At 41.6% G+C, this 19,480-nt stretch overlaps 1 protein-coding gene across 2 annotated transcripts; it reads left to right on the top strand.

Annotated features, from left to right (window-relative positions):
- The first annotated feature begins 645 nt into the window (after positions 1-645).
- RP2 (RP2 activator of ARL3 GTPase) lies at positions 646-19,231 on the top strand. Of its 2 annotated transcripts, none has more exons than XM_065075010.1 (5): positions 646-906; positions 9,755-10,420; positions 12,064-12,178; positions 13,329-13,414; positions 16,620-19,231. In XM_065075010.1, exons 1-5 carry the CDS (start codon positions 778-780, stop codon positions 16,701-16,703), a joined length of 1,080 nt encoding a protein of 359 aa, XP_064931082.1. In that variant the 5' UTR covers positions 646-777; the 3' UTR covers positions 16,704-19,231. The 2 variants fall into 2 exon arrangements, with proteins under 2 accessions (XP_064931082.1, XP_064931090.1); XM_065075018.1 differs by lacking the exon at positions 646-906 and adding an exon at positions 3,360-3,386.
- Positions 19,232-19,480: the final 249 nt, after the last annotated feature.

Here is a 19,480-nt window from a genome sequence, read left to right as displayed (position 1 = left end):
TAAACTGTCCCTGAGAGGATGTTCAAGCATATCGTGTTCGAGTATACTCTTAACAGCCTAGCTTTTATCTTAGCCTAAATACGCATAGAGTGAGGACACTGCACATGATCAAAATAGTTCCAAGATGTTGCAATCGATGTTGTAATCAATACTGAGTAACCGTTATGTATCTTAATGAATATATGAATATGTATGTGAATGGACTGTATAAATACTGTGTAACTTAAACTGACCTGCGAAGCCAGCTTTGGGTGCGAACCCCGCTGAAATAAAGCACCGCATATAACTACGCCCGTGGTTATGTGTCCTTGATTGCTAACACTCCTACCCGGTGCAGGACCAGCCGCTGCACATTGACACTCCGCACCTGACATTTTGTCCCCGAGCTCGGCAGCTGAACCCGCCTGCGGCCGCGAGTGGGACAGGGCTCCCCGCAGCCCTTCCCCCCAGTGAGGGCTGCTGGTTCACGAGCTGTCACCACGTCCCCAGCGGGGCAGCCCGGGGACCTCTCCTGCGGGCTTGTGGGGGAGCTGGCAGTCGCCGAGAAAACGCGTATTCCCGCCTCCCTCAGCCCTGGGGCTCCGCCCCGCCTCCTGCTGGGCCTCTGTCAGGCCGGGCCCCGCCCCGGGGACGCTGGGAGTGGGACGGGGAAGTGTCGCTGGTCGCTAGGGGAGACGGGGGGAAAGCGGAAGCGGGCGGGGCGGTGAGGCGCTGCGCTGGCGCCCGCTCCCGGGCTCCCAGCCTCTCCTCGCGGACCGGCCGGGCGGCGGCGGAGCTATGGGCTGCTTCTTCTCCCGCCGCAGGAAGCCGGCCCAGGGCGGCCAGCAGCAGCAGGCGGGAGCCGGCCAAGACGCGGCGGCCGCTGAGGAGAAGGCACCGCAGTACAGCTGGGACCAGCGAGCCAAGGTAACGCCCCGGCCGCTGTTCCGCGCCGGCCGCGGGCAGCCGCCGTCGGGACTGGCTGGGGGGTGTGTGTGGGGGTACCGGGTGACTTAGGGGGCAGCCCCTCGCCCTCTCCTGCCGCCGGGGCTTTGCGGGGCTGTGGCCGTGGGGGGGCCTCTGTGCCGGGCGTTGGCTGTGGCACCGGGGCCGGGCGGGGCAAGCCCCGGCCGGGAGCTCGCTTCCGCCAGTGCCGCTGTTACGGCTCGGTCCGAGCGCTTCAGTGCGTTTATTTGCAGTCTCGAATTGTGCATGGGGAGAGGGCGGCCCAGGCGGTGTCGGTGGGGTGGCGGGGCCGGGACAGCCCCCGCGGGTGGTGGGTTCGTGTCTGCGTCCCCCTCGGGATTTCGGGCGTAGCTCGGAGTCCCGTGGGTGCGTGTTTCAGCGGAGAGAACCCCTGTCACGGCAGCTAGCGGGCGGCCGGGGAGCTGCGTGTGCTGGGGGAGCCCGAGTACCCGCGCCTGGGTGCTCAGGGGCGGCACAAAACTTGTGCTTTGTGTCCCGGCTGTCCGTAATTCCTGTTAACTGTCGGTTATTCTTCCTGCTTTTGGCTGTTTGGGTTGTTGTATTTTTTTTTGTTAGTTTAGGTTTTGTTTTTTGGGTGTGTGTTTATTTAAAACAAACAAACTAGAGGAACTAGAACCCATCTGATCAGTCCCCGAATGTCAGATGAAGACAAATCCTTCCCAGTGCTGTTTCCTCACACGTTGAAGGCAATCGCAAAGTCCCAAGCAGGAAGGCACTTAAGTGTTGAATTAAATATATTCCCACCCTCGTTTCCAGTTTCACTTCCTAAATACATCATGACGGTCATAGCCCTGCTAGGTCTCCTCTCCAGCTGCCTTTGGGTGGGGGAAGGAGAAAATGGGACAGGCTGTGAACTTAATTGATGTGGTTTTAACAGACAAAATCCCTAAACCTTTAGGCCATATTTTGCAAGTATAGAAAAGAAAATGCGTGAACTTATTTGAATACTTAGCTTGCTTGTTTTTTAAACTTGGCTAGGTGCTCCAAGGTGTCAAACTCATTTTCACCGGGGGCCACACCAGCTTGACAGTTGCCCTGTGTAAGTAGTCCTAAAATTACATTTGGCCTTTTGAAGGCAACTGTGAGGCTGATGCGGCCCCCGGTGAAAATGAGTGTGACACCGCTGCTCTAGGGTGTCCCTTAAGTCTTCTGAGTAGATTAACAGAAGCTCAGATGGAGATGAACTAGAGAGCATGTGCATGGCCTGGAGGAATCAGTTCCTTGAGGATAAAGATGGTTGATCTGTGTTGGGCTTGTTCCTTGACTTGCTAGTGGATATTTGTGGTGTAGGCTCGGAGAGAGAAGGGCAGCCTGTTACTTGTGCGGAAACTATTCTCGCAGGGAGGAGGCTGTAGCAAAACATATTTTAGAGCAGCAGAACAAATTTTACCTCTGTGCAAAAGTAAATTACGAAATGAACATTTGAAATCATATATAATTTTACAGCAAATTCATCAGCTAAAGCTCAGCTGGTATGAGACTTTTTACCTAATCTGCTGATACAACACTAACTTCTAAAACTAAAAGGAGGCAAGTCAGGACATAGAAACATTTGATTCAGAGAACAGCCAGCCCTGTTGCTACGGAGGTGACTGTTAACATGCTGGAAGTAGGTTCAAGCTAACGGATGAGGCTATCACAGCACCAACAATCCATCTCTCTGGAGAGAAAAAAGCAGCATGTAATGTATTGCATGTACAGCAACTTCCTCCTTTTCTGTAAAAGACTCTTAGAAACCAGAAGAATCTTTGGATTTGGGCTGTGCTGCTGAACTGCAGAAGCCATCAAATTAGCTGCTTGATTCTGTACTGTGCAGTTCAAGAATGGCTTTTTGATGTTTGATCTCATTTCTCTTGCTTTTTCATTGGGCTTTTGGGCATGTGCTTAGTACATTAAACCAGGAAAGCAGTACTGAGACACCTGGTCTTAGGTAAAGGAACATTGAGCACTTAGAGCACTAAACTTGTTGATACCAGTTTGTATTAAATGATCCTAAGTCAGTGTTAATGTAGTATGCTTTGAGTATGGTCTGTGATACTTTATTCTGTTGTCTGTTGCTTTGTCATTTCTGATGCATCACATATACTTGTTCATTTCACAGTTTGTGTTGGTACACAAAGCTAAATTGAAGTCAGTCAGAAAACTTGCAGCGTCAAGGCTCCTTTGTGTTCATCAAGTGCATTGAATTGTATTCTGAACCCAGAATACCTCAACTCTACCAACAGATGTGCTAGTGGTCTATTGATACTTACTTCCTGTTACTTTTAATAATGTGTCAACGTACCATTTGGGTTGGAGTGTGTTTCTCATTGTAGGCTCTCCTACTCAGTGATGCAGTTCTGGTTATATCATGGAGTCCTGCAAGCAGGTTTGGCAACCATCTGCAGTTCTTGTAAGCTGTCCTCTTTATGTTCTTACAGGTGGGTAAGCCTTGCTGCTCAGACACTCCAGCTCTCTTCCTGTAAACTAGTGCCATGCTGACACTCTCACTGTAGGCAGAGAAATGTAGACACACTCATGTGCATGCTTGTCTGACTGGGGATGTGAGGAGAGGTGACTGCTAGCTGACAGCTGTGCTGGAAGAAGCTCTGAACCTGAGGAGTTCCTCCTGCAAAACTATTTCTTCTGCTTCTGAAGGACAGCATTGCTAGTGTAGTCTATTTTAGTTATGTTTCCGTAGCAAAAGATGAGTACTTGGTACTGTCTGCTAGTGTAGACCTAGCCGAAGGGTAACATGATGATATTCTAGTGACCATATCGTAGTTCCAAAATGGCCCATGTGGTAGAAAACTCTAAATATAAAATGTTCTAAGATGCGGATAGTTTAATTGATATTAAGGAAACTATATTAATTTGATGTGCCTTCTTAGATTTCTATGTAACCTAATTTAAGTGAGGACAGAAGTCTGTGGTTTTAAGGTACACAAAAAATTAATCTAATTCAGATTGCATTGTAAGTTGTCTGGGATCTCTGGAATGCTTTCTGACCCCTGGGTTCAGAGAACTGTATGAACATGACTTGTGGTGCAGCAAAAGAATCAAAATATCAGCTTATCTTGAAAACAGAGGGACGAAGGCAGAGTATTCAGTTTCTTGCTGCTTTGGGGCTCTTAGCCCAGCTTGAGAGAGTCCAGCGCAGAGCCACAAAGATGATGGAGTGGAGCATCTCCCTTATGAGGAAAGGCTGAGGGAGCTGGGTCTCTTTAGTTTGGAGGAGACTGAGGGGTGACCTCATTAAAGTTTATGAATATGTAAAGGGTGAGTGTCATGAGGATGGAGCCAGGCTCTTCTCAGTGACAACCAATGATAAGACAAGGGGTAATGGGTACAAACTGGAACACAGGAGTTTCCACTTAAATACGAGAAGAAACTTCTTCTCAGTGAGGGTGCCAGAGCACTGGAACAGGCTGCCCAGGGGGGTTGTGGAGTCTTCTTCTCTGGAGACATTCAAAACCCGCCTGGGCACCTTCCTGTGTAACGTCATCTAGGTGTTCCTGTTCCAGCGGGAGGATTGGACTAGATGATCTTCTGAGGTCCCTTCCAATCCCTGACATTCTGTGATTCTGTGAATAAGTAGAGCACATTTTTTTACACAGTCTGTTCTTATTGCACTGCATCCTGGGGACTTGTTATGTGTTGATGTTGTTGGGCTGTCACGATAGTCCCCTTCTGACCAAGAGTGAGAGAGGAACTTGGTGGTGCTCAGCCCTCCTCAGCCACATTCAGTGAGGCTTCCACCTGGGTTGTAAGACGTTATTTCTGCTCCTGATCTCCCTTTTCCTTTCCTACCTTACTATTTTCTTTGTGACTAACATCGCTTACATGCGTGACCAGAGTGATAGCTACAGCAGTAACTGAAGATGGGCACGTATAGACAGGAGCTGGGGTTTGGTGTCTTCTGATGGCAAATATACCCACATGCTGTCCCCTTCTCTGCAGAAGAAACACAAAAAGCTGCATTGTCTGTCTTGCTGTTGTCTCATCTTCAAAGAAGTAGAATTAGATTAGTTACTATCACACTGGCGTTTAAAGCTTAGAGGGACTTTCCTTCCCAGATGATTTTTCCTTTTAGAAGGAACAAGTAAGGTTTTGTTTTATGTCAGTTGCCTTGCAACTTAACTGCTTTGTTTGGTAGGAAACACACATCTATTGTTGCTATATTGGGCTGTGATAGCCATATTCAAACAGTTTAAAAAAACTCAGAGGTTTAACTTTCTACATACATCATAGATAGTCTTTTGTTAGTTACCTTACATTTGAGGATTCTGCTAGAATGGTCTGAGCTGATGTGGCATTCTGAACTATTTAGGTCTCATTTAGATAGCAACTTCATATTTTATTTTGGAATATAAATAAAATAACTTTTTTTCTCTCTAACTAAACAATGAAATATTTTGTATTTAGATTCAGTGCGCCTCTCTTATGCTTCCCAGTGCACAAGAAGAATTATCACTGTATTTCTGAAAACTAGTCTATCAATTGAGAAACAGTCAGGAGGTTAATATTAAACAATATTTGCGGTTAAGTCAGATGTACGCATGTAGTAGCTTCCTTTCTTCTTCTTTTTTTTTCCTATCTGCAGTATTTGGCAATGGTTTGTTGGTCAGAAAAGTATGAGAATGACCGTTTTATGCTATTATGGCTACTCCGGAAGAGGAGGAAGATTACAAAGAATAGAATGAAATATGCTTTCAGACTGTTCTATTTACCATATTTAAAGACAAGGTGTGCAGGAAATGCTCCAGGATGAAAAACTGCATGCTAGTGACTAAAACTTGCATGTACTGGCCCTCTTTGCACCTTTTCTTCTTACCTAAGAATCTAGGAATCTGCCAGAGGTAACTTCAACAGTCTCTAGAGGACGTTGCAACTCAGTAATTAAGGGCACCAAACCCGTGCAAGTATGAATATGCAGAAGTGTGTAGGCTTGGGAATGCACTTTTCTTGCGTATTTCCTTCTGTTAATTCCCCTACTGACAAAAATAGCATGTAAAGCCTCTTAAGTTTGTGTGCCTACCCTATAGCTGCAGCTTTTAATGTCACTGGGTCAGCAGCCAGCTCGTGTGTCATCAACTCTTAAGTCCATAGCTGAACCGCAATCTGTTGTGATTTGAAGAGGTGGGGAATGATTTTTTGAGAATATTTAAAGGAGATGTTAGCATGTTTTAGAAAGACTTTACAAAATATTATTTGCTCAGCAGACTACACCGAGGTAACTAGGGGAGAACTGTAATCCATTAAGAACAGCAATACCTTCTCATATTTGTGGTGGCATATCATTGCTGAGTAAAATGCCATTCCTGATGGACTCAGTGAAAAAGTCTTGTTAAGACATGAACTCATATCAGAAAGAGTTCAACAAGCTGTTGGGATTCTAGGTGATTCTAGTCACAGTTACTACTAAAAACTGTGATTGTTAGTACTTCTAAGTCGTCTTCCAAATGGGAGGTCCTTAGTTTTGGTGCCAGTAAACTGGATAATTGTGGCTGAAGAGACGTACGTCATCTGCAGCCTTCACGTCTGGTATCTGACCTTCTTGCAAGATAAGTGTTTGTGGGAAGGAAAGCTGCTTAATACATTTTGCACTTGTTGCAGCAGAACTTCCTAGAGTTCAAAGCAACTGTGGCAAACTTTTGTTTGCCTTCACTTCTCTCCTTTGTCCTTTAAAGTTCCTGCTTCTTGCAATTTGTTCTCTAGTCCTTTGTAACAGACTTATCACCAATGTCATCGCTGATAACCAAAGATGAAACTTCTCTACCTCTGAGGGGTAGAGTATTGTGTAAGCAGGGATTACTTTTTCATCATCATATCTGGTTTAGGTCACTCTATGGAGTAATTCCTGAATTTGCACATAGCACTTCTGTTAGAAGGTTTCAACTTTTGAGCTGTGCCCATATCAAACTCTTATCTACTCCAAAAACTCTTTAAATTCAGATTAAAGCATTAAAAGTTGCCATTATAAATACTGTCATCATTTGGGCTTATACCAGCCTGGGTACATTTAAAAGTGTATTAAGGGATGGAGAGTAGACATCTGTCTGGGTGCGACGGGTGGATCTGGACAAAGTTCTCTGAAGCTTTATCAAAATGTGAAGGATAAATAGATGAGTTATCAAACAGTTGATTTTTTTACTGACTTGCCAGATACTTAAGACTTCACAGCAAAAGTTGCACTAGATGAATGGCCAGAGAACTCTACATTAGATTTCCATAACCATAGATAGGTTATGGTTGTGTGATGCTGCAGATGTTATAATACCTTCTTCTGTGTGTTTTTGGTTCTCCTAGCCTGCTTTTTTGCTACATCCCCAAGACAATGCTTAAGCAGCAGTTAGTGCTGACTGCCAGGGGCAGGAAGGTGGCTGCTTTATATGTTAACCTGTTGATGATAGCTGCAGACTTCAGAGATGGTGAGCATGAAGCTCTGTGGTGAGCATATTAACAGCTGTTGGATGCATCCCCAAATCATAGTTCTGCCTTCACGCTCCTTTGGCGTGTTTCTTTTACCCAGGGGAAGTGAGACATTCATATCTGCTACAGTGTCTTGGGTTACCCCCTCCTTCCAGGGGCGATAAATCTGTAGGGGGGAAGAGTGTTAAAACTATTTCATTCAGTTCCTCCAGTCTGTAGAGTGATGTTAGTCAACAAATACTCTCAGCCTTTAAAAGGAAAAAGGCAAAGCAAAATTGAAGGAAATTGGCAAACTCCCTAGTGAGGTGAACAAACTGAGAAGTAAGAGTTGTGTCAGGGCAGAACTCTTTAATTCAGAACAGGAAAATAAAATTGAGGGCCTGAAACTGGTAATAAGCTGACTTTTTATCATGAAATTCAGCTACTACTCTTCTTCAAGCACTCTCATTTGAAACAGTCTGTAAACTGTGGGCTAGCTGACTGACCAATGTTTTTCACACAGACCTAAATAAGGTGAGGTTTCACACATCTCTGTAAAGGGTGCCTCGTTGGAAGAACTAGTGCTGCATCAAAGGCTTTTTAGAGCAGAGGAATTTAGAAGGGCACAGGTGCCAATTTTCAAAAAGCTGTAAGTTCCAGAAACTTTGAACTTAGGAACTTCTCCTTCCTAACAGAAGTAACTTGTTCCTGTATACCCAGTTTTGAAGGCAGCAAGGCTGTCTCCCATATATATATATACACACACATAAATGTTGTAGTAGATGCCTGGGAAGAAGGTGTCCAAAAGCAATTTTGACACCTATATTCTCAAGTATGAGAGAATAAATATCTTGTATATGGGTTGCATATGTAAAATTACAAGAGACTTAAGACCTTAGAGGGTTTGAATCCTAATCATACGGTGTGGATGAGTCTCTGTGCCATGTTCCTAATCAAATGAGCCTCCCAGTTTTATTAATAACTCTTCCATCTAACATTCCTGGATGTGCATTAGTGGTATTAAGTATGATTGATGGGAGATTTCTAGGAAACTATCTTCATTGTCTCAACTTGCGTTTTATTTGGAAGATTCATCAGCTGCAAACCTCCTTCCCTGTCCAAAGGTCAAACATGGTGTGTATAAAGGAGTACATTTTATCACTTGATAGTGACTCAGCTTCCATTAGCTGTTCTGGACAAAAAGCTCTCTAGGGAGCTGGTTTAGTGAGTGTCTGGCACTCGCCCATCCTAGTTTATGCCTTTTCTGGTCTCTCAATCGCCTGCAAATGTTTGAAATGCTGAGGAAGAGGAGAGGGAGTTTCTTATAAATTGAGCTGTACAGAAACTGTTGTAATGCATTAACACTGATTATGGTGCAGCAAACTTTGAGGCCCTTGGTCTGATAATTAAATAGCAAGTCTGTGAAGTGGTCATGTGTTAGACTAATTCAGGTACTTCTATACTACTAGGTGCTATTTTAATAAGCTTTCACAAGAGGGCAGAGTAGAATTTACTCTGGGAATTGTCATTGTCTTGAGACTTGTATATATCTAGAAATGAGCTAGCTCAGATTCCTTCGGTTATGACAGCATGGGCTGTATTATTCATGCTGTCCACTTGTATCACGTACCATTCTGGGTGCTGTGTGGCTCTTCAGTTGCTTCTTCCCAATGGAGAGTCCCAGGGAAAGCCACAGCCGCTCTCCAGCATCCCACCCCAGTGCGGGGATGGTGGAGAGACCTGTAAATGTGCTCCATGCACCAGCACTGCCCATGTTTGCTTGTTGGTCGTAGCTAAAGCAATCACATAGCTGACAAAAATATGGTAGTTGTTGGCAGGAGATAATGCTGTGGCACAGATAAGCGAGTACTTTGTGGTTTGCAAACAATATAAAGGAGAAAGTGCTTGAAAGCAGCAAGGTTTCCTTGCAATGTATTGAGGTGTGGTAAAATAAGACCAAGGCAGCTAGTTGAAAAGGAAATACTTTGTATCTCTGGCTTTATGAATCTTTAAGTATGTTGGCCAATTGATTTATTACAGTTATTACAATAGTACTCGGGACCATTATCCTTGTTGAAACAGTTTAGAGTCCACACAGAAAACTACTTGCCTCTGCCCTTTTTCTTTATTAGAGGGCAAACTGAGTCAGGGTTTTTTTCCTGGAGCATCTCAGAAGTGTAGTTTCAATTTATTGTTGTACCTTAATACTGTGCTTTCCAGTACTTTAGCTAAAAGAGCTTCTTCTGATCTTTCATCACTCTTTGAAGAGTTTTTTGGCAGGTTATCCTGTACAATGCATTGCTACCTCAATTCATATTGGTCAACTGACATTTTGCATTATAATGTTCTCTGTATGTGAAGACTTTCATGTTCTTTTTTCTTCTTTGTCTTCCTTCAGGTTGACCCCAAAGATTACACTTTTTCAGGACTTAAAGACGAAACTGTGGGTCGACTGCCTGGAAAAGTAGCAGGGCAACAATTCATCATTCAGGACTGTGAGAATTGTAGTATCTACATATTCGACCATTCTGCTACAATCACTATTGATGACTGCGTAAACTGTCAGATCTTTTTAGGACCGATAAAAGGCAGCGTGTTTTTCCGTGACTGCAAAGACTGTAAATGTATAGTGGCCTGCCAACAGTTTCGCACCCGGGACTGTAGAAAGCTGGAGGTATTCTTGTGCTGTGCCACCCAGCCCATTATTGAATCCTCCACAGGTATGAAATTTGGATGTTTCCAGTACTATTATCCTGAGCTTGCTTTACAATTTAAAGATGCTGGACTAAGTATCTTCAATAACACATGGAGCGACATCCATGACTTTACCCCTGTGTCAGGAGAAAATAATTGGGGCCTTTTGCCTGAGGATGCTGTAGTACAAGACTATGTTCCTCTGCCCAGCTCTGAGGAGCTGAAAGCTGTCAGAATTTCTACCGATGCTACGAGGAGCATAATACCAATAACTCGAGGGCGGAGACAGAAAAGCAGTGATGAATCGTGTTTGGTCGTGTTTTTTGCTGGTGACTACACAACTGCAAATGCCAGGAAGTTAATTGATGAGGTAAGTGACCTTTGTCTGCATTCAGCTTTTTGAATTTCTACTTGAACTTTTCCTCTGGGCAGCCTCAGTGCTCCTTGAAGGGAGAAGGCAGAGGCTTTGTATGTCTATGAGCCATACCTATCAACTGCACTGTTTGAAACCTTAAAGCAAGGTAAGAAAGAGGCTGAAGCTCATCTGATCAGACAGTTGTTTTACAGCTGACACAGTTTGACTGGCACATCTACCTTCTGATAGTTCCAGTGTATTTTTCCATCATGACACACAAAAGCTGTGTTCTGAAGACAATGCTTAGTTGGTTTGATGAACTTGGCCAGATGTAGAGTAAGTGATTGACAATGCTTGTGAAAGGGATATAGCCAATTAACTCATTTGCATATTGCCCTGAAAGTTACAGCTAACAGAACAGCCTCTCCTGAAAGTTTTTCCATTACTAACAGAGACTTTAAAAAAATAACATGTTAAATTGTATCCCCCTGCCACCCAGTGTTGGAATTTTCTTTTTTCTGGAAGGGGCAGTGAGTGTTTGTCAGGGCTGGTCAGCTGTCTTCGATTACTTAAATAGCTGAAGTAGCTGATGCTTTTTTTTTTTCTTTTGCTTTTCTTTCATCCCTGTGAGGCAGCAGCTCCCAAGCTTGGCAGAGTTTGGAGAAACTCCAAACTGGGGCTACAATCTGGGAGTGGCTGGCTGCTTTTAGCACCCTGGAGTGCCAGGGATGACAGAGGAGCGCCAGTAGCCATGAGCTACAGCTTCTGGGAGGTATCTGCGAAAGTTGCTGAGCCCAGTGTTGTATGACGAACAAAACAACCCATGGAGCTGCTTCCCTGGGGTTTTTAACTGCAAGGAAAGAAAGCTGTAGAGTGTTCCCATGCCCTGCCCCCCCCCCCACTACCCAGTTGAATTTATATGGAGTTGAGTTACTAACATCTGCTTGAGTGAAGGGAGATAAAGATACTTAAGGATTTTTTTTCCTGCTGAAGGAGTAGCTACAGTAAAGAGGATAATAGATGTGTTCTCCTGTGTTAGTAGTTGTTTAGAAATTAGACTTAAGAAGATGCTAAAAGACTAGTTAGTGAGATTCTGTGGAAATCTTACTGCTCTGTAGATTAATGGGTGCTTTGAAAGTACAAGTACAGTTGCTTCTTCTCTACAGGCTTTTAGTTTTATATTAGAACTGAAGTAGAAAGCTGTGTGTGTTTGAAAGTTTGGAATTTTTTCTTCCAAAATGGAAAACTTCAGCAGTGGATAAATGAGAGTTTGAGCTAACGCTTGACTGAACCCTTGCAGACTAATGAGAACTAACTGCTTGACTCCAGATGCTGAAATGCTTTTAACTCCCATTAGTTTCAGCTTGTGAGGGGTAGTGAGGAAAAAAACACAACCCTGAGTCAGAACATTAAACAAAAATGTTCACATTTACTACTCTAGGTGTACTAGGGCAGAGGAGAAAATCTGGATGAATGGAATGAAAATAAACAGAAATGTAGAAAAAGCAAATGGTCTTTGAAAAGAGCAAAAAGCGTCCCTTTCCTCTGTGGCTTAATGTGTATGGGGAAAATGGGTCTACTCCATGGTAATCTGGATATTTGAGCTGAACTTTCTGCCTTAAAAGTATTTTTAACATGAATTCTTTCTCTGTTAACAGATGACTGGTAAAGGCTTTCAGCTGGTACAGACTAAAGAAGTCTCAATGAAGGCAGAGGAGGCTCACAGAGTTTTCCAGCAGCATGCCCCGGAATTCATTCCACTGCTTGAAGAAGGTCTGTTTGTGTTTTCTTTCTCTTTTTGATACAGAAATCTAGCTGTCACTAGAGATTTCTGGAGAAGAAAGAGGAACGAAGGAGAAACTTGTATTTCAGTGGCGTAGTGTAAAGCCAGTTGAGATGAGTTTTGGAAGCCTTGTCAGGCCTTAAACCAGCCCAGAGTCCCGAAGGCATCAGAGATGAGCTATTCCACATGTATTTTGTGGTTCTGCCTCCCCTTTAGTGGTCCAACCGCATAGCTCAGGAGCAGTGGCACAAGCAGATCTCTTTGGGGTGGTCAAAACAAGCTCATGCTTTTAGACTAACTTGTCACCATTGTTGCTCAACCACCTGGATGTTCAATGTTTCTGTATACATATGGAAGCAAATCAGTATAGATGTGTATAAAGCAGGCAAGTGTTAAATTCCTGTTTATAACTGGTATTTCAAAAGCCTTTTTATTGATCTGACTGTAATTGGGTTTTGTCTGTTCCTGCAGAAGTACTGACATCTTGCCATCTGTTACACGCTAAAGCTCGATACGCGCTCCCAAACTTAGTAGCAACAGGCAGCTTTTTTCATAGTAACACAAGAGGTCTGTGATGCTCATTGCAAGAAAAGGACAAAAGTCATTGTACTTATCAGATGACAGTCTAGTTTAAGGGCTATTTTGCACCCGTGTGGGAAGAAATAATGTGTTCAGAATGAAACCAGAGAAAGGGGATCTGCAAATAGTGGGTGAGAACAAGCCTAAAAATCAGGCAGTTTGCTATCTTGAGACTGAAGCAAAAAAGCCTGAATGACTCAGTCCTACTCCAGATGTCTGTGCAATGGCTCACTATTTGAGCAGTATAGTCTGACTCACTTCCACGGTGCCCTCCGCTCCCCAGCATTTTTGTGCAATTGCTGCCTTTCAAGAAGTAAAACTGGAATTGTGCCAGTCTCTGAAAAAAAATGAGCATGGAATTGCAGATATTTTCTTCTCAGATAACACTGTACTTCGAAGCTGTGCTTAAGTGTTTTTAGTTCTTTATCCTGCATTATGGCTGCTCAAGCAAAAACCATAAAATGCTTCTTGCAAGCTTCACAATTCCCTATGGGTTGAGAAATCTACCGTTTCAATGCAAACTTAATAGTAACGATGATTCTACATGAACCTGTCTTCTAGGTCCAGTGGTTGCTTTGGAGTTCAATGGAGATGGTGCTGTGGAAGGATGTCAAAGCACTATAAATGATGTTTTCAGTGGGACCAAGGTAAGCTGGTGTGTTGCTTTACTGGCAGCAAATGTTACAGAATATCTAGGATACTTCATGGTCAAGCTTTATTGTTGATGTACTGAATGATTCTTTTTTAGGTTTCTGAATAGTAAAATCTGAATATCCTGTTTTGTTTTGGTTTTTTTTGTACTCGAAACTCAAGTTGTTTGCTGGAGAGGAAAAAATTGTCCTAGGAAAGAGAATACTAAATTCCCATATCTATTGAAGAATAGAAGATCTGCCCTTGAAACTGTTATTCCCCATAGTAGTAAAAACAGGTTCTATAAATGTAGTTGGGAAAGCTCTGCTCCAGGTCTTATGCTGAAGTCTGCTTTGTGATGTCCTAGTCTATTAAACCCTGACGAAGAGAGTATTTCAACTTTTTTTTGCTGTGTACAATATTGCAGAATGCCTGCCTTCATAGGCATTTTTCTGTTTCTTCTGTCATCTTGTTTTGCTGTAGCTTCTTTTCACCACACCTCCTCTTTGCTTGCTGTCCCCGTTTCTCTGAGTGGTTTTAAGAAAGTGTCCAGAAACAATGAGAGTGTTCCCGATAAGGGGCAAGTGATAAACCCTTTGCTTTCAAGCAGCTATTCAAAGAAGACTGGAATGTCTTTGGGACATAGTGTCCGTGCAGCTCCTTGCTGTCTTTCGATTCTGTTTGACAGAGGTACTCAGAACAAGGCTGCCCAGTTTCTGGATAACAGTCGTCTTGTAATAAGTCATCTCAAATGCAGCTGAAGTTTGGTTTCTTTGTGTTTGCTATTGCACCAGCAGAAATCTGATGCTCTGAGTCTGGAGAATACTAGAACTACAGTCTGGGCAGTGTTCTGATATTACTGACTCTTTCTGGTGAGCCAAAAGTCATCGCTGCAAATTTTACCATAAAGTGGCCTCTCTAAGGAAGAGCTTAGAGTGGCTTTTTTTTAGTGTGGTTAGCATATTTTTTTTGTACAGAACAAAGCTCATACTGGCTAGGTAATTCACTGGTTCTTCTAGACCTTTTTCTCTATTCAAAGACTGAAGTGATATAAATTATTTGAACAAAATTTATATTTTTCCTCACTAAAATATCTAGTGTCTATTATTGTAACACTATGAATGCACTCACCTGAGATGCATCCAGAAAACTTAGGCTGCACTTCATGCTATGAAGTAAGGGTTGATCTTGAAGGTGATCTGTAGTGTTTGGTTTTGGTTCCAAATGTTAAATTACTTACTGCATCTGCGTTTAAAACTTCTATTTACAGCCTGGTTCCATAGTAAAATCTATCTCACTTATTAAATAGTTCCTGCACTCAATTAAGAAGTAGAACTTTGGGCTTCCTGAGAAGTATATGTCTTTATTTAGATAAAATACAACTCCAAAATTTCTGATAAATACTGGGTTTGTGCATGGATAACTGAATATCATGAGTAAATTTTTTTTTTTTTTTTTAGGAAATGTATTTCTTTGGACATAATTTAGGCAGTAACAAACATCAGACTTATTACTACCAGAAGGTTCAGGAATGTTCTGTAAAATGGTTTTACCTCATTGGTGGCTGCTCTTACTGTGTTTGAGATTTGTTATAGTGCTCAGAAAGAATTATAGGTATCCTTGGTCAAGAAACAATGACAAAAGCTCTTAGGAGGACATGTATTCTGCCAGACTTTGCAGGAGATTAATCTGCTTTTAAGCAGGTGGCTACATTTGCACTTGAAAACTACAGTTAAAAACTGTTATATTAATCTGTTAACAACCTTAATTTCACCATTTTTTTTTTTTTCTGAAATAAATGTGATAAACAACTCTAGATATTCTAGTAAGGATAGAAAAGTTCTTCAGCAATAGTACCACCAGAGTTTTTTCAGATCTTTAGAAGAAACGATGTGTAACAAGGAGAGCTCTCTGCTGTGCACTTAAGCACACTTCCTATTTGTGTGGACTAGGTATGTCTGTGCTCTTTACCTCTGATGTTCTTTCTGGTGTGACCTTCTATGCTTTTTTTGGTGTGCTTTCTAGTATTGTTACTCTGTCTCAAAAATACTCTGTCTCATAAAATACTCTGCAAAATGTAAATTGTAATATCCTGGTAGGGAAGGATGCTGAGAGAAGGTATCCAACTGTTGTGACTGTGGTACCAATCACTGTCACACCAAACTGTCAAATAATTAGTAGATGTTCTAAAGTCCCTTCAAGCAGAAGTCTACCCTGTGTCCAAGCAACAGTGTAGGAAACTACTTGCTTCGTGGTGATATATCTTTATCTTTTTTAATTGGAAATTTACTGGACAACAGGATATTAATCTTAAAACGTAGTTTAAGTAAACCAATTCAAGGAACTGTCATGGTTTACATTCATGTGGTGTTCTGAGCTGAAGCAGAGCAGTGGTGACTGTAGGAGAAGAGTTATCTGGAATAACCCATTCCTACAACCCCAGTGCACTTCAGGACAGCTCAGTTGGCTGTGCCGACACTGATGTGCTGAGACAGTGATGGTTTCTTCTTGAGGTATAGAAAATATAAGATAGAGCTCAAGTTTTTGATTGAGGCCATCACTTGCCTGTTGAGGTTGATGAATAGCCACAACACTGTCTGTTACACTGCACTATTTGGGCATTGCCGAAGGCATTTGTAGTTGATTTGCTGGAAGCTTTAGAAGATGACGGTCCTAGAGCTTGGACTTTCACATGTGTTGATCAGTTTTGCAAAATGCAAATTTAATCAAAGTTATTTTAAAAAGATAGTTTCTTCTTCATCAGATGATTAAGTTTTTTGAGGGAAATATAGTGCAAGGGAGACTTTCTTAAAAGTTCTGCCTTTCAGTTAAAGGAAAGCTTAATGGTAGTATAAGAGGTTTTTGTGTTTGTTTCCCCTGCCTCTTCTGGACAGAGTTTGACGTTACTAAGCAAAATACATCTAAATGGATGCTAGTTGAGGCTGTGACCCCTGAATAATCAAGTAAAAAACTTTTTATTGTCATCAGTGGAAGGCCAGGGTTACTGCAGCGAGCATGTCTGCCAGGAACAGGTGATGGTAACAAAGGGTGCATCGGGGCTCAGGATTCTAGGGCTGTTCTGTCAGACAGTGGAAACCAACAGTGTTGTGCCTCTCATGAAATGCAAAAATAAAAATAACCATTACTTGGTTCCAAATGAACAAAGACTACTTGGACTTCTTTATTAATGATGCATAACTATTTTCTTGTTTAATAAAACAGGTTTTTGTATCGGAGAGCAAGGCATCAGCGTCTCAAGATGTAGAAAATTTCTACAACTTTGCTGACATGCAGATGGGAATGTGAAGTTTAAGAAGAAGGTGTTTGCATACGGTTTGTCTTGACACTTGGATGTCAGTTGGTGTGAATATTGCAGTAGTATGAGAGGTTTTGTCATTTGGTTTTGTATTTATCATATATCCCTTTTTATAAAGCTGTTAGTGATTTTAATACCATATTACCTGAACTGGAGTAAATGGCATAGTTCTCCATGCGCGTTGTGTTTGAAACTTGTAATTCAACTCCAGAAACGATGGAGGTTTTCTACTAACTTTTTACAGTGATTTCTTAACTTCTGTTGGCACTTGAATAGTTCTTGTCAACATCTAATTGTAATGCATATTTGAAAAGTGCAATGCTGATCCAAATTTGATGCAGTAGTAATTGTTATCTTAAACTCAGACACATTGTTTAGAAGGTGCATTTATGTGAAATTTGCAGTTCAAAACTTTCCCACATGCAAATCTGTCTTCACTGGGGGCCAGGGACTAAACTGTAGTTGTTGTTTTTTTCTGAAAACCTTGTCTGAAATGAATTCTCTTTAGAGCGTGCTTTCAGAAGCCATGCTTGGCTTGTAAAATGCACATCTGGCTTATTCTGCTTCAGCATCTTTTTTGAATAAAGTTGTTTGCAGCAGCATTTAAGCTGAGAGTTGTCACAACAGCATTCTGGTAAGTGAGCACTTGCCAGGCTCTTCTGCTTTGAGGTGAATTCTGAGCATCAACGCTATGCTAAATATGCTCTAAGGTCCACTCAGAGTCGCTGGCGATACAGATGCCTCCTTTATTCCCAAGTCATGTATGAGATATACATGAGCTTCCCTTGGACTTGGAGCAATAAGTCTTGGGCAGCGTTGTTTGCTAGAAGGGACATCCAGCAGCCAGAGAAGGGCTCTGGTGGCGTTAAAAAAGCTCTTCCCCAGGAGAAGGGTTTTACACTCAGTAGTAATACTGAAAATTTGGCACTGTTTTAGGCTTTATTTTGGATTAATTCTAAAAATGGATCAAAGAAGTGCTACTAGCATTTTGGGAGGTGCATTTGAATAGTGATCAGTAAGGATGCTTATTTGTTATATAGTGCATATTAGAATGCAGATATGTATGAATATTAAATACATTATTGATTTATTTGTGCGTGTTACATCCTTACTTATTCTTCTGTGTGACCTTAAAGCTTATTTCCAGGTTTACAAGCCCTCTGTAGTACTTGAACAGACTGTGTGTGCAGATGCACAAAACCAAATTTCTGAATTAAAATTGTGGCTTACCAGTTTATGTAGCCTTTGCAATCCATTGAATGGACTGGGGCTCTGTTGAGGTGCTAAAGCAGTCATTTCCTCATTATGGTCATCTGTCAAAAGGGAGGATCTTATGCATCTTAACTGAAAATGAGTCTTGACTCATCAATTTCACAGCTCTGGAACTCTATAACTGGTGACTAAAAAATCATCTAATTTTTTAGAATTAGCACATGAAAGAACCTGTTCTCCTGAAATTCATAGTTGTCATGCCGGAAAGATGTTCTGAGCTGTCATTTTGTTGCTAGTAGGCAAATGCTTGCCCTTAGTTTAAACTATGTAACGAGAATATGTTCTTAGGACCTCTCCTTAAAGTTACGCACAGATTAAATAGGGAAGAATATCTCCTGAAGTCACTAAACCATTAGCGTACTGAAGCTAAGAAAAACATCACTTCTTGGAAATGTTTTATTTGACAAAATGAAATAAAAATCAAACTTCCACCAGAATTTGACTGGTAGCAGAAATTACAACTTATTTGCACTTAGTCAGCCAGGATTTTATATATATATATACATATGTGTGTGTGCGTGTGTGTGAGAGAAGAGGCTGTAAAAACAGCTAAAAATCTTGATTGGCCTCCAAAGTACTAGTGCAAGTCAGCAATGAACATTCGCAGGAATTATTCTAGACACGTGCAGCAAATGTATCTTTTTCTGGTATGGACAGTACATTAAAATTGTGTAATATACTTCAGGATTGTCATTGTGTAATCTATCTGAGCAGTGCATATGTTGAGCATCTTGGTTTCTAAACTTTTACATATACTATTTCCAAACTTATATGCTGACACATGATTATACATGTGTTTATAGTTTATTTTTGTATCATCAACCTGCTTTGGAAACAAAGTGCTAAATTGATTTTTGTGATTGCTTTTTCTGGAGGACAAGATAAGTAGTTGAAAATTAATCTAAGCTTGAAACAATGGAAAAACTTTTCTACTCACTAGGAAAGAGCGGTGTTTGTTTTGTTTTGTTTGTTTGTTTTTTTACATTGATAGACTGCTTACCAACATAAAGAGATTTAATTAAAAAATCTAAATAATGAAGGAGTTTTTCAATCCAATTATTTATCTCTTGACTTCAGTTTCTTGCTAACAGGTGTTAAGAACACTTGTAGCCTAAGCATCTGGTATTGTGTGTGTGTTACAGAATGGTACGTGCTTCATGTAGTCTTTTTATGTTTGTTGTATAGCTTTTTATGTAATTTGTATTGCACTGTGAATGTAATTCATAATAAACATTGAAAATCCAAACTCTGGAAGACTTTTTAAAATTATAAAATATTACAAAACATAATTTCATTGTCTTAAGTATAAAACCTGAATTCCATGTTTAAACAAGGACTTCAAATAGAAACTCACAACTGATTGAAAATAAGCATTAACTATGCATTCATCCGTCCTCCAAAAGAGGCTAGTTTCTAACAGCAGGAATCTTTCCCCAGAGTCACAGAGGATATTATTAACTTTACACTGCAGTTTTCCTTGTATAATGTGGAAGAA

The sequence above is a fragment of the Columba livia genome, chromosome 1 (assembly GCF_036013475.1).
Source record: "Columba livia isolate bColLiv1 breed racing homer chromosome 1, bColLiv1.pat.W.v2, whole genome shotgun sequence".
NCBI classification, from domain to species: domain Eukaryota; kingdom Metazoa; phylum Chordata; class Aves; order Columbiformes; family Columbidae; genus Columba; species Columba livia.
This window is presented reverse-complemented; position numbering and strand designations above follow the sequence as displayed.

Excerpts from the sequence above, each read along its gene's own strand:
- RP2 (XM_065075010.1), top strand. The coding sequence starts at position 778 with ATGGGCTGCTTCTTCTCCCGCCGCAGGAAGCCGGCCCAGGGCGGCCAG. Across the intron at positions 12,179-13,328 it reads CATTCCACTGCTTGAAGAAG|GTCCAGTGGTTGCTTTGGAG; the intron begins GTCTGTTTGTGT and ends CCTGTCTTCTAG. Across the intron at positions 13,415-16,619 it reads ATGTTTTCAGTGGGACCAAG|GTTTTTGTATCGGAGAGCAA; the intron begins GTAAGCTGGTGT and ends TTAATAAAACAG.